Source organism: Calidris pugnax, unplaced genomic scaffold, assembly GCF_001431845.1.
Source record: "Calidris pugnax isolate Ruff unplaced genomic scaffold, ASM143184v1 scaffold219, whole genome shotgun sequence".
Lineage (NCBI taxonomy): Eukaryota > Metazoa > Chordata > Aves > Charadriiformes > Scolopacidae > Calidris > Calidris pugnax.
In genome coordinates, this window is record NW_015094507.1 from 7323903 (window position 1) to 7336504 (window position 12602).

The 12602-nt window shown below is 41.2% G+C and overlaps 1 protein-coding gene across 5 annotated transcripts in view; it reads left to right on the forward strand.

The window, feature by feature from the left end:
* FYN (FYN proto-oncogene, Src family tyrosine kinase) overlaps positions 1 to 12602 on the forward strand; it is a 78136-nt gene that overhangs the window by 46979 nt on the left and 18555 nt on the right. For 3 of the 5 annotated variants that reach the window (XM_014964650.1, XM_014964652.1, XM_014964651.1), the window contains 5 exons: positions 1919 to 2068; positions 5365 to 5529; positions 9028 to 9207; positions 11090 to 11166; positions 11264 to 11417. In XM_014964650.1, the coding sequence (XP_014820136.1) occupies positions 1919 to 2068; positions 5365 to 5529; positions 9028 to 9207; positions 11090 to 11166; positions 11264 to 11417 (726 nt within the window). Of the gene's footprint in view, positions 1 to 1918; positions 2069 to 5364; positions 5530 to 5998; positions 6155 to 9027; positions 9208 to 11089; positions 11167 to 11263; positions 11418 to 12602 lie in introns of all 5 variants that reach the window. The other 2 variants (XM_014964653.1, XM_014964654.1) reach the window with 2 other exon arrangements.

Consider the following 12602-nt stretch of genomic DNA (forward strand, 5'->3'; position numbering starts at 1 on the left):
TGGATCAAAACTCACAAAGGCAGAGGTGCAGAACACTGCTGGAAAATGTTGTAAGTAGGCTGGTTAACAGTGTACAAACCAGAGTGGTGGTACAAAGCATGCACAAGATGTGCTTGAAAATCCCCAAAGAGCTTTGAACTCCTAGCTGAGAAAGATGTACTTACTTAGTGGGAGAAGCTCCTCAGAAATAATATCCTAAACAAACAGTATTTTTCTACACTTGGAAATAAAAACCTTGTCACTCTCTCGGGGTGTATCCCATTTGCATAAACCAGAATCATCTGTGTAAGTGCTGGCTCTTTTCCTCCTATTTAGAGGACAAAGAACAGGGAATTTGATTGAGAAGTCCTTGGAGTCAGGGAGGAGATGTTTTGTTCACTGCAGCTCCCTTAGCCTGGAGCCATCCACCAGTGGGACCTGTTGCAGGTTGACACGGTTGAGGAAACTTCTTCCTGGAGAGACGTCCAGGAAAGACATCTTACACCAGGAATCCCCAACTGACTGTGGGGGGTTCTTTAAACCATTTCACTTATCTGGAGGTGGTTCTAGAGGATGTGAACCTGCCAGGTGTGTCGAAAAGTACCCTGATTTGGGGTAAGCAGCAGTCGGTGCTGTTTGCTAGTAGACCTATAGGAAGTCTCTCCACTTTTCATGTTTTCCAAAATCGTCTGCTGGTGGCTTTCCTTTCCTGCTCTTAGCTGACATGGTTACCAGTGAAAGCAGCCCAGGGTCCAGAAGGTGGACCTTCCTGAGGTCTCTGCAGCTGTCAGTTAACTCCAGGTTTTTTTCTTCTTAATGTCTGAATTGCCTTTGAGTAAACGCAATATTTGTCTGAGCCATGAGTGAAGACTTGTCCTCTCCACTGCCTTTGAAATGGTCATGCTAATGGTCAAACTAAGACACCGGAACGTGCAGATCCCCATGTAGGTGGCCAAGCTCCCGTTACAGTGAGCGGGAAGCTGGGGTTCAGTTCAGCTGCCCATGACTGCAGACACCCAAGCACTCAAGCCTGCATTCTGCCATCGATATCTACAGTGCCACAACGCTCATGGAAACTAGGCTGGGATTCAGCTGCCCTAATAGCACCAGAAGCTTATGTGTGTGGGCATCTAAATCAAGCCCATAGCCCACCTGCAGACAGCCACTGCTACACCTGAAACTGAATCCAGCCCCTCAGCTGGGTTCCTTTACCTGGCTGTGAGTATCCAGAGCCATTTGAAATGCCTGCAGAGCATCCACATGGATCAGACAGGCATGACAGCCTGCGGGAAGACTGCCAAGCAGGATGTCCTGGGGCATCTCACATGTCACTTAACACCTGTGTTTGGGCATCTGAATCCCACCAGTAAGCTCTAAAGCTCCAGCATGGATTTGGAAAGTGAAACATGCAGTCCTTGCAGATCTACTGGTGCACAGTCTTGGTGTAGCACCACCTTCCAAAGACTGTGACGTGTGAAATATGTTAATTTGATTGTTTGATTTTTATAAAGAAGTTTGGGATCTATCTGGGTAACAACACTCCACACATATAAAGTCCTCTCCAGTGCTTCCTATGAATATCTTGATATTTACCACCCACTGGCATTTACCTATAGTATTTGCAGTATAACCTAACACTTACAACAGGAAAAGTCAATTTAACCACCTGAAGCAGTAAATGTTAGAATGTGAGTTTTCATTTACATAGAAGTCCTGATTTCTTTCTAGAAAAGTGTGAAAGGAACATGGTGTGAACATCATAAGATTTATGTGATACTTAATTCATTGTGTTAAATTCACTTGATTTTTTGAAGGTACAGTAAGCATTTTTTTGGAAGCAATTTCTTTCACTTCATAACAACCGACCAGCAAGCCAAAATCTTTGTGTCTAAAAGCTACTTACTTACTTTTTTTTTTATTTCTTCTTTGTTTGGAACAGGTGCCTATTCCCTGTCTATTCGAGACTGGGATGATATGAAAGGAGATCATGTCAAACATTATAAGATCCGTAAACTTGACAATGGTGGATATTATATCACAACTCGGGCACAATTTGAAACTCTTCAGCAGCTGGTTCAGCATTATTCAGGTAATTTTTCAGATAATACGTGGCACCCTGAAGTATATTAAAAGAAAAGTGTTTGCTGCTGAGCTGATGTATGTGTAAGACACCCTGAAGAATCATTTGAGCTATGTCTCTTGCTTGTTGCAATGCATCTTCCATTATCCCTTTCCCATTACAGTTATAAATGGCTTTGAGTGCCGTTCACAGAGTGTACAATGGCAGAGCTTTTAAAATCTAGCATTCTACTGGGGTAAAGGTTCTGCCCACTCTCCCTCTTCCAAGCAAACAGAATTACTGAATTTGACTTGCGCGTGTCAAAGTATGAATTCCCTGTGCATAGGCAAGTGTTAATATGTACCCTTTTGCAGCACAGTATTGCTAATAAAGCAAATAGGGAGCTGCATTGTGGAACTCAGTCACCTAAAGCAACGACCAAGAGGTTTGCATACATTACCTGACTCAAATTTTCCCATGAGATTTGTGTTCAATATGCAAAGTATTAACATTTAAATTATAATTGGTCTAATTTTAAAAATAAACATGGCAAGGTGGGTGTTTCTTTATGCACACTGTTTGTGCCTACCCACCACACTCTTCTTTTTTTTTTTTTTTAAATTCCTGTGGTTAAAATGTGGCATGCACTATTCAACTCAAAAGTGCATCCTGCTGTCACTGGCGTTTGGTGTACAACAGATACAACTTTAAAGCCCCCCAAACCTCCATATAGGACAACCGGTTCTTTTGTAGAAGACTGCCATGCGTCTCAGCATGGTCATTTTTAAGCAGAAATTTGTATTTTGAACTATTTTGCTTTTCATTTTTTCCTTTCTTTAGCTTTTTGTAATATTAACAGATGACCCCAAATGCTCGCTGCTCAAAAACTTTTCATAATTTTTACTTGGGAAATCAACTTCTCTGTGGGGTGTTTTTTCTGTATTCTTTGTATTCTGTCTGCTGTATTCTTATGCTATTCATACTAGACATCTGGCTGTCTTCTCCGCCCAGTTTCTGATGGGTGTATGCTGCCTGGGAGAATTTCTAGTTGTTTCTGGTGACATTACACTAAACTAAGCTAAATAATGTAAAAAACCTCGCATCTAAGGAAGATAATTTTCAGCCCCACTATACCAGCTGGTATATGCCAACTATTAGTTTTCTGTAGTTCAATTATTTGGGTGGTGTATTTTTCATGCACAGATGCAGAAACAAATAGATCTGGAAACAGTCATTTCTGTGCAACACGGAGGCATGATCAGTAGGATCCAGGTAGGGTAGCTCAGGAGGGCATGGTACAGACTCCAGAGGCTTCACCTGGAGTCTCCCAGACCCAGGTGAACACAGAAGTCCTCCTTCCACCCCAGCCCCAGCTGAGTCAAAACATAAAGGCTGCCTCTAACCACCTGCTCTGCACTCTGGATTGTGGGAGGTAGATTAGCATAACTCCTTGTGAGTACCTAGACTTACTTCTAGGGAGAGCTCAAAGATGCCCAAATGACTCTGTAAAGATCATCATAGTTCCTGAAGAACCACAGATCAGTGTCTTCAGAGCAGGACCGGTATGCTTTGCAGCCCACCCTTCTTCAGCCCTCATCCCATAGCTGTCCAGGCTGGAGGACCCCTTGTGTCCAGGCAGCTGAAAACCAAGCTACCCAGGTAGACAGCACGCAGTTTGGTCTCCTGTGAGCAGTCCTGGGTCAGGAGTTGGACATAGAAAATGTACCTTTGTGCAGACACAGCAGAGGTAACCCCGCACTGTGCTCCTGTTGCACTGCTGAGTGCCCTCATAGCCCAGACTTCCCTCTTATCCCTGCCCCTTCTTACCTAGGTAATAAAATTAACTGCGGTGTCCGGACTTTCACAGAGGAGATTTACAAAGGAAAAGAATTGAGATCCCCAGGGTGTCCTGACATCAGACCTAAAGTCCAGTAACAGCACATCTGAAGCCAAAGCACCAGTCACCCAATCCCTAACTGCCAGCTTGTCAAGCATAAGCTCTTGAGCGGGCAGGCTGGGCTTAACTGGAGCCACCAGCATGCCAAGCTTTTCTTTTTTTTTTCAACGAAAGAAAACAATGAGATCTTAAAAACCTCCAGTTTCTTTCTGCAGCCATCCAAACTCATAAGGAAGCTTTCCAGATACCATCTGTATTTTGAGTTGTCCCTCTCTTAATGTTCCCATTGGAATTATCTTGGAATGAGACATGCCAACTGGTCAGCTCATCTTCCCTGTTTTGTGGTCTTTGTTGACTTGCTGTTGTTGGAGACACAACAAGGCCCATGTCAGGGTGTCTGTAGGGACTTCCCCACCATCCCACAACATGTGTTCTGAGGACACAGAGCTTGGTGTTGCAAGGAGCTTCAGTGCTTGCCCACCTTGTGATGCTGAAACAAGATGTTCACCTGCCCAGAAAGACATCTTGCACAGGAGAATAAAGATTACATTTGAGTCTGAATTATAATTGCAGTTCCCCATCTTGTTCTGCTCTGCTGCTGTTGTTTTAAGATTTTAAGCTGTTTTAAGTCGCCATGCAAGCTTTACATTGTAGTCTGCTTTGTGCAGCATAACATACTACACAACGATGTGTGTGTGTGTATATCTATGTTTATATGTATAACATTTTTATATGTATGTGTTATATATATATCATGGTAAAATACCTTGTGACTTTTGTCACAGTTCAGTCTTCTGTGAAGCTTTGCAAGAGACATTTTTAATGAATCTGCCTTAAATGATGTAGGACTGGCTGCATATTCTAATAAAATTTTGCTCTAGAAGGAACGGCAGAAAAAATCTTTTATATGATGCCTACAAAAGCCCCTTTTCACAGAGCAGAATATAGAAACTTCCTTTTCCCAGGATAACTAGAAAAAAAATTACCAAGGAAGTCCACCAAATTTTCATTTCTGTCATTTTCAGAAAGAGTGAGTCTTCTCTGTGTTTCTTCTACTCAGTTCAGAAACAACCCAGTTTGTGACTTACAGATGATTTCTACAAAGCTACACTGTACTATAATATACCAGTTACTCGAGAAGTTATCTTAAAGCACCATTGTAGGAGAAGGAAAATCCTGAGTCCACAAGAGAAAACCACCGGCCGTCACCTTTCATTTCAGACTGTGGAAGCAGAGACTAAAATATTTCCTGTTCTCTCTCAAACGAATATGTTTCAGTGTTCAATTTCTAATCTTCCAGGATGCTTTGTGGTATGCAACTAACAGCTGTTGTGAGTAGCATTGTTTTTATGCTTACTGTTTTTGTTTCATGTCACACTTTTTTTTCTTTCCTCTCCTTTGCTGTTGGCTTCACTTCTGGCTCCATCAGAGAGAGCTGCAGGTCTTTGCTGCCGCTTAGTAGTCCCCTGTCATAAAGGAATGCCAAGGCTTACTGATCTGTCTGTCAAAACCAAAGATGTCTGGGAAATTCCACGAGAATCCCTACAGTTGATCAAGAGACTGGGAAATGGGCAGTTTGGGGAAGTATGGATGGGTATGGAGCAAAATAATTATTCTAAAATAGCTCTCTGTGTGGGGATTACAAGATGGAAGGTGAAAATGTAGGGCACTGATCCAGAAGAAAGAAATGAGCAAAGCTCAAACTCTTCAGAAAAATACCTTTGGAAACACGTCTTTGACTTTGAAATTCTTTAATCTTCAACTTTCACTGTAATTGATGGCAAAGTAAAACTGAAATTCCATGTTTCCTCAGAAGGTTTCAATTTTGATAAATTACCGCTGTCTTAATAATAAATCAAGGCTCACCTAGTAATCTATTAATTATACCAAGGAGCCTTTTTCTGCAAGCTAACAAAAACGTCCTTACCTTCGGTATCCAAAAATCAGTGTTTGCAAATGAACTTTAATGAAGCACTGAGAGACAAGTCACCTTCCATCTTTCTCAATGCATGCATAATTTTGGATTATAAGTGTGTTTTTTTTATTAATTTCCTCTCCTATAGAGAAAGCTGATGGTTTATGTTTTAACTTAACTGTGATTGCTACGAATAATACCCCACAAACTGTTGGATTGGCTAAAGATGCATGGGAAGTTGCACGTGATTCATTATTTCTGGAACAGAAGCTTGGTCAGGGCTGTTTCGCTGAAGTGTGGCGTGGTAAGGCAGAGAATATATTTTGCTTTGGATGGATCTTTTAAGGCCCTCTTGGCAGAAATAAACATTTCAAGTAAAGATCTTAAAGCTTAAAGATCAGAATAGTATGAAATGTTAGTCTGTATCACTTTAAACAGCCAGACCTAATACCGTAATCCAGGGGAAAACTTCCTTTATTAGCACACACTTGTATGAGAGGCTAGGGCATTAAACTTCATTAATTGCATTGGGTTTATTTGGGTGACTACAAAATTGCTAGGTCTTAAAATAGGAATGATGGAAGGAAACTTGTAAGGCAGAATGGCTAGCCAGAAATTAATCTGGTAAGTAGACTTTTTTTTCACTCGTGTTTTAGCATGGATGGGTCAGACCATGAAAATGCTTCCAATCGCTCTCACAGTTTAAAAATAATGTCAAGTATCAGCAAGCTGATATTGTCAAGCCAGCTTTCTCATGCATCCACTTCTTTAAGTCTGTTTTGAAATTTGTATCTGCAGCAGAACCCCATAATTCAGTATATAGAGAACAGGGACAATAGAGGCAAGACTTGCCCAGCCCAGTTGAACCCCCACTTTGAAGTCCAGAAATACTGACATTTTCCAAGTCCACTGACATTGTTTTCTGCACACTTGCCAGCTTTACTTATTGCTCCCCTCTCCACAGGCCTCAGTCTTTTAATGACCATAAAACAATAGCGATTTAAAATATACATAAATCTTAGTATAGCCATAGCATTGAAACACAATGTAGTGGCCATTTAATGAGAGGTGGGCTCAATTTTTGTGCCAAACTGCATTCTGTGTAGCCACTTTAAAATGACTGCCTCAAATAAAGAATTACTATATGCTGTTTCTTTATGTCAGAATCATTTGGTGGAGCAGTTTGGCTGCTCCTTTTGTTGCAGTGACACAAAAGTATGTATAACTAAAATAACCAGCGGGCTCTCCTGGGTTCTTGCAGCTGTTTTCTGTTGCAAGACTACATCAAGGAGCAAGTCTGTGAAATTCAGAGTATTTACGGAATAGAAATATAGACATATATGTAATTTCATAGAATTACTTTGACCTGTTGCAAAGAAAACTACCTGTGTTTTATATTACCATCCCCAGATAACTACAGTTTCACCTTCTTGTTCTCCATCTTGGATGCATGTGAGAGTTCCAAGTGGGTGTTAATATTTAGTGGTCAGCTTTGTGTGCCATAGTTCTTAAAATGTTACAATAAGCTAAAGTAGCAAATACATTTAAAAAAAAAAAAAAAAAAAAAAAAAAAAAAAAAAAAACCACAAAAGAAACTCAGCTGAGAAATACAGTGCCAAGTTTCAGTCCAAATGTCTGCCAGAAATGCTTAAGTTTCTTAAAGTAATGTATAGTAAAAATGTTAACAGCCCTGAAGTATTACCAAATCAGAATCAATTAACACAGTAAAAATTAATAAAAAATGCATTAAGTAGTAAGTAACTACATATGGGAGGAATTCAGAGCGAGGTCTCTCCTAATTTTCTATTAGAGGGAAAAATAGCAAAGCACAACAAGGAAATTTAACCATTTAAACTGAAATCTGGGCTGAGAGGATAAGTTAAGGCACAGTTATTTTGGCTTAACCAGTTTCCATGCAGCAGCTGAGCCCTGGTAACTGTTAATGTCCTTATAACAAAGATAAACCAGGCTTATTTTACATGTTACCTTTTTTGATGTCTTCTCAATTTATAGTAACTAGATCTGAGTCTGAGTCTTCATGTACTTTGTAGGCCTTCCATGATCCTCACGCTTAAGTGCAGAGGAGTATTTTTTACCTAATGTGATTATTTCCTGAAGTCATTTAGTATTGTTCTGCCTTATCACACAGCAGCTCCCTATCAACAGCTCACAGGTCCCCTTCGAAGCCACTTCAGCCCTGGCTCTGGAGCAGGGTTCTGGCAAGCCTGGGCAAGGGACAAACAGAAGGCACTAGGAACGTGATATTGCTGCCCATTTTAATTTTCGTTCCTTTCCTTTCCCCAGTGCCTCATCCCCCCCAAAAAAACTGTTAACATAGGTAGATGGTTTGGTTGGGTTTTTTTCTTTCCAGTCCTCCTTCTTCCCCTTGCAAATACCCAAGTGAAGCTGCACGTCTTGTAGGACACCCCTAGTCAGCCTTCTCCAGCTTTCTCCAGGTCCTTGTGCAGCATTTTGGGTGTTACAGAAGGCTTGGTAGATGATGCCTGAAAAATGGTGCAACTTGTCCATTTCAGTGCTGACCACAAGTAAAGAACAAAGTGAAGTGGCCAGGAATCACCTCGATTTCAATCAGCAGCTGCTGGGCTTCTGGGGATAAGGAAAGGAAGGAAAAAGATGCATTTTGGTTTGGAAACTTACCCGTGTGTCTAAAATGAAATATATCCAGAATTTGTTTCTTGGGAATTTTTTTTTAGATTTTTTTTTTCCTCTGACTCAGAATAAAAACAAAATATTAAAATGTCTTGTAAATGGAAAGTTCTGGGTTTGACCAGTTTTGTTATCCAAATCTGTGACTGGAACTGTGTTGTTTTCTGTAGCAATTACTTGTTAGCAAGGGAATACATAAACTGGGTTTCAGCAGTCCCAAGTTTCTTGCTCAGAGAAGGTTTCTGTGGACATCAGTGGAAGCATTGTCTGAGTAGGACAAGGCAACTGTGCCCCAGTGCCAATGGGAGTATTATTTTTCAGTATAATAGAAAAAGACTAAAATATGAGGGAGGCGTGGGAGGAATAGAATGATAAGGCAACATGGGAAATGACATTTTAAAAAAATAATTATATTAAGTGTCCTTGCTAGTTTATTCCTTGGTTACATTAGGCATCAGACAGAAAAAAGAGCAGGAGATGTTTAATCTAACTAAGTATCTGTGCTCATAGGTACGTGGAACGGAAATACTAAAGTGGCTATCAAGACCCTGAAGCCTGGCACTATGTCTCCAGAATCCTTCTTAGAGGAAGCCCAAATCATGAAGAAGCTAAAACATGACAAACTGGTCCAACTTTATGCTGTGGTATCTGAAGAACCTATCTATATTGTCACGGAGTACATGAGCAAAGGTGAAACAAGAGCCGCTGCCCTTGATAACAATATATTGTCTTTGTTGGTGCTCCCTAGGGATACAGAGGGAGGTGCCGTGTGATGTATGAACAGCATGTAAGGAAGGGAAGAGGGAACAGGAAGCTAAATTCACCTCTGGCTTCAGAAGAATTATGAATTCAGCTCTGAAACAGGCCCAAAAACTGTCATCCTCTAGACATACAAAGAAAATATGCAGTAGGTGGGGTTGATACAGACTAAGTGCTTCCAACTGCATCAGCATCTAAACTTCCCTGAGAGGTGGAGATTTGCATTTTTTAGGTTTGAATGATATTACATGGTGCTTCCCAAGATCCTAGCTTTTCCTGGTGCCAGAGTTCATACGGCATCTTCTTTCAGTGTTTACTTGTCAGCCTAAGATTTCTGTTTCTTCTTTTAGTAACGCCAAGTCTGTTGCATGCACCTCGCTCCCAGATCACAGCTTAATTTTCAGTTTACCCCATTTATCATTTTAATACATGGTTGGCACGTATGATTCTTTCCTCCTGTTACCCCTTCTCTTTTCTCTTCTCCCTTCTGTGTTTTTTTTTTCTTTTTTTAAGCTACTTAAGTGGTAACGATACAGTAAAATGAGAAAAGGAAAACTTTTTGCTCCATCAGATCTCCAGCAGGGGTGCTACAAGCAGAGCAAAAAACCTGCTTGTTTTGGAAAAGCAAATGAACCAAATAGGAAACATAAGTTCTCACAGGGAAGTTTCATTGTACATTGGAGGATACACTCTGAAATTTTAAGTGCATTTTTTCAGTCTATTTGGAGTTGATTTTTATTTTCCTGGCAGGTGCCTGCCCACCTCCCTCCTCAGAGGCATCCAAACCCTGACTAACTCACACTTTAATCATATGTCTCAGTGACAAGCATGTGCTTTTTTCCCCTTTAAAAAAAAGGCTTCTCAAAATCCTTCTGAAGTACGTGGTTTATTTTGGCTTACTTTACTAGTTTTTACTGTAACATTTTACATCTTTGGATCTGAGCTTGAGACTGACGATTTATCAAGGGAGAAACGCCTAATCATCTGTCTTTTGCCCTTATTTATTAAACCAATTCACTGACCTTATTTAAAGGAGACTGCCACACTTCTTTGTTTGAATACAAGATTGGGAAGGGATCTATAGCATCCTAGGATTTTTTTAAAAGCTACAGGGAACGTCCTAGCTTTCTCTTGCACAGGGCAGTTATGTCCTTATTGCTTTTGCAAAAATTGCTTTCGTTTAGTCTCTGCTTTGTCTTCTTTAGTTTTGCATAGTGGTCTTCTAAAATTAATGGTTCACGCTACATCTAGTTACGGGTTACCTAGAGAAGGAGCACTACTAATCTAAGGAAAATTAGCCCCTGTTAACCCTAGACCCTTTGGGCTTACCAGGCTCCAGCCTGACCTTTCTTTTGGAGCAGGTTGAGCTGGGATCTGACTTTTTCCATAGCTTGTGTGGCTTGGAACTGAGCTGATGTTTTGTAGCTAACTGAGGCCTTTAGAGATCAGCACGTATGTAGTTTCAAAGAGCACCGGAAAAGTTAAGAAAGATCAGCTTTCTCAGTAATGGTCAGGAAATTTTAAAGAAAAAGTTCTTTGCCTTGCAACTGTCTTTTGATTAGTGACCTATTCTTTGACAAGCCAACCTTAAAGCAAAGTGAAACAAGTATAATAGGAGAATTCTAGGATATTGTGGGGTTTTTTTGAAACTGTCCACTTGAACTTGATATTGTGTTTTGGTTTTTTTTGAAACTGTCCACTTGAACTTGAAACATTGCTGTCTTTAATATTGCATATATTGCTGCACCTCCATCCTGATGACTAGCCATTGTTTCCCTAACATCTCTCTATTGTGTCAACTTTGCATTTGCAGGGAGTTTGCTAGATTTCCTAAAAGATGGAGAAGGAAGAGCTTTGAAGTTACCGAATTTGGTGGACATGGCAGCCCAGGTCTGTCTTCAGAGTACTGAGCACTCAGACACATACATTTTATAGACCGTGTATGTCTGAATTCAAGTGCACCAATGGTGTTTCCTGCTTCTCTCAGGTGGCTGCAGGAATGGCATACATCGAGCGGATGAATTACATACACAGGGATCTGCGGTCTGCAAACATCCTGGTGGGGAATGGCCTAATATGCAAGATTGCCGACTTCGGATTGGCAAGGCTGATCGAAGACAACGAATATACGGCCAGACAAGGTAGGTACAGCAGCAGGCGTAGCACTGCCATTCCTGTGACAAGGGAAGAGTGGAGCACGGCTTTAAAAAGCTCTCTTTCCGATGCTTTGGGGTTGCTTTCAGAAAATCCTGAGCTCATATTAACTCCTAGCCCAGAACTTCACTGCTGAATGCATGTCCTAAAGAGAGCGTCTTATTTAGTTGTCTTCCCTCTAAAAACTGACCACAATGAAACAAACACGATGAGTGGGAGCACAGGTGGGTGAAGTGACAGTAAAGACAAGATCCTTGTGGAGCCATAACAAAGAGGATACTTTACTTACCAGCCGTGAAAGCCTGAATGGGGTCATCCAGAGCAGCCTACATAAGCTATTTCTTTCATAGTGCGCCTTCTAATATTTACTAACTGCTATCAACATTACTGTGCTATTCTTATTTTCTTTATTTCAAATGGGTTAAAGAATTGTGTCTCTGTGCAATGGAGCTGTCTCTCTGAGCGCTATGTTTTCTCTGGGAACTTAAAATGTTACTTTAATAGAAAAGTCATTTTCCAGTGCCACACGGAGTGCTGGGCACAGCTGACCACGGATACACTATAAAAATTGTATCAGAGAGTATTGTAGCTTCTTTAAAAAACATGTGTGTGTTCAGACTGAGCCACGACACAGGCTCTTTGTAGTTAGTCATTCTTTACGAGTCATGCTTAGTTGTCAGATGTTGGTCCAACTTTGCAGAGCTAGAGTTTTGTTCTCTTTCTGCTGGCAGTACATTGGTAGTGCTTGCTCAATATGTGTCGGTAAATACCACTCTGCCCATTTCAGTGCCGAAGCCCAGGAGTGTCCCGTTAAACCCTGTTGTATGTCATCAGAAAGCATGGGTCGGTTAAGTACGTCGTAACCTGCATTTACCCCTTCCACTTGTGAGGTTTTTTTGACGAGAAGTCCCTGTTTCAGCATGGATTTTGCCATTAATTCTTAGGAAAGAGCTAACCTCTTTCTGTAATTTCCAAGTGTTGACAGAAGAAGCCAGAGAGTTTCCAGTATGCCTTGGCTTGGCCGGGGAGCAGCAGCTCTCATGCCTTTCCCACCCCTCTGAACTGCTGTCAGCAGGACCTCGTCGCAGGGATGTGAGCCACAAGCTGTGCCCACCCTAAAGTTGTCCTGCTTCACATTCAGAGGGTGAAGCCTGCTTTTTCTGGGGGGGGGG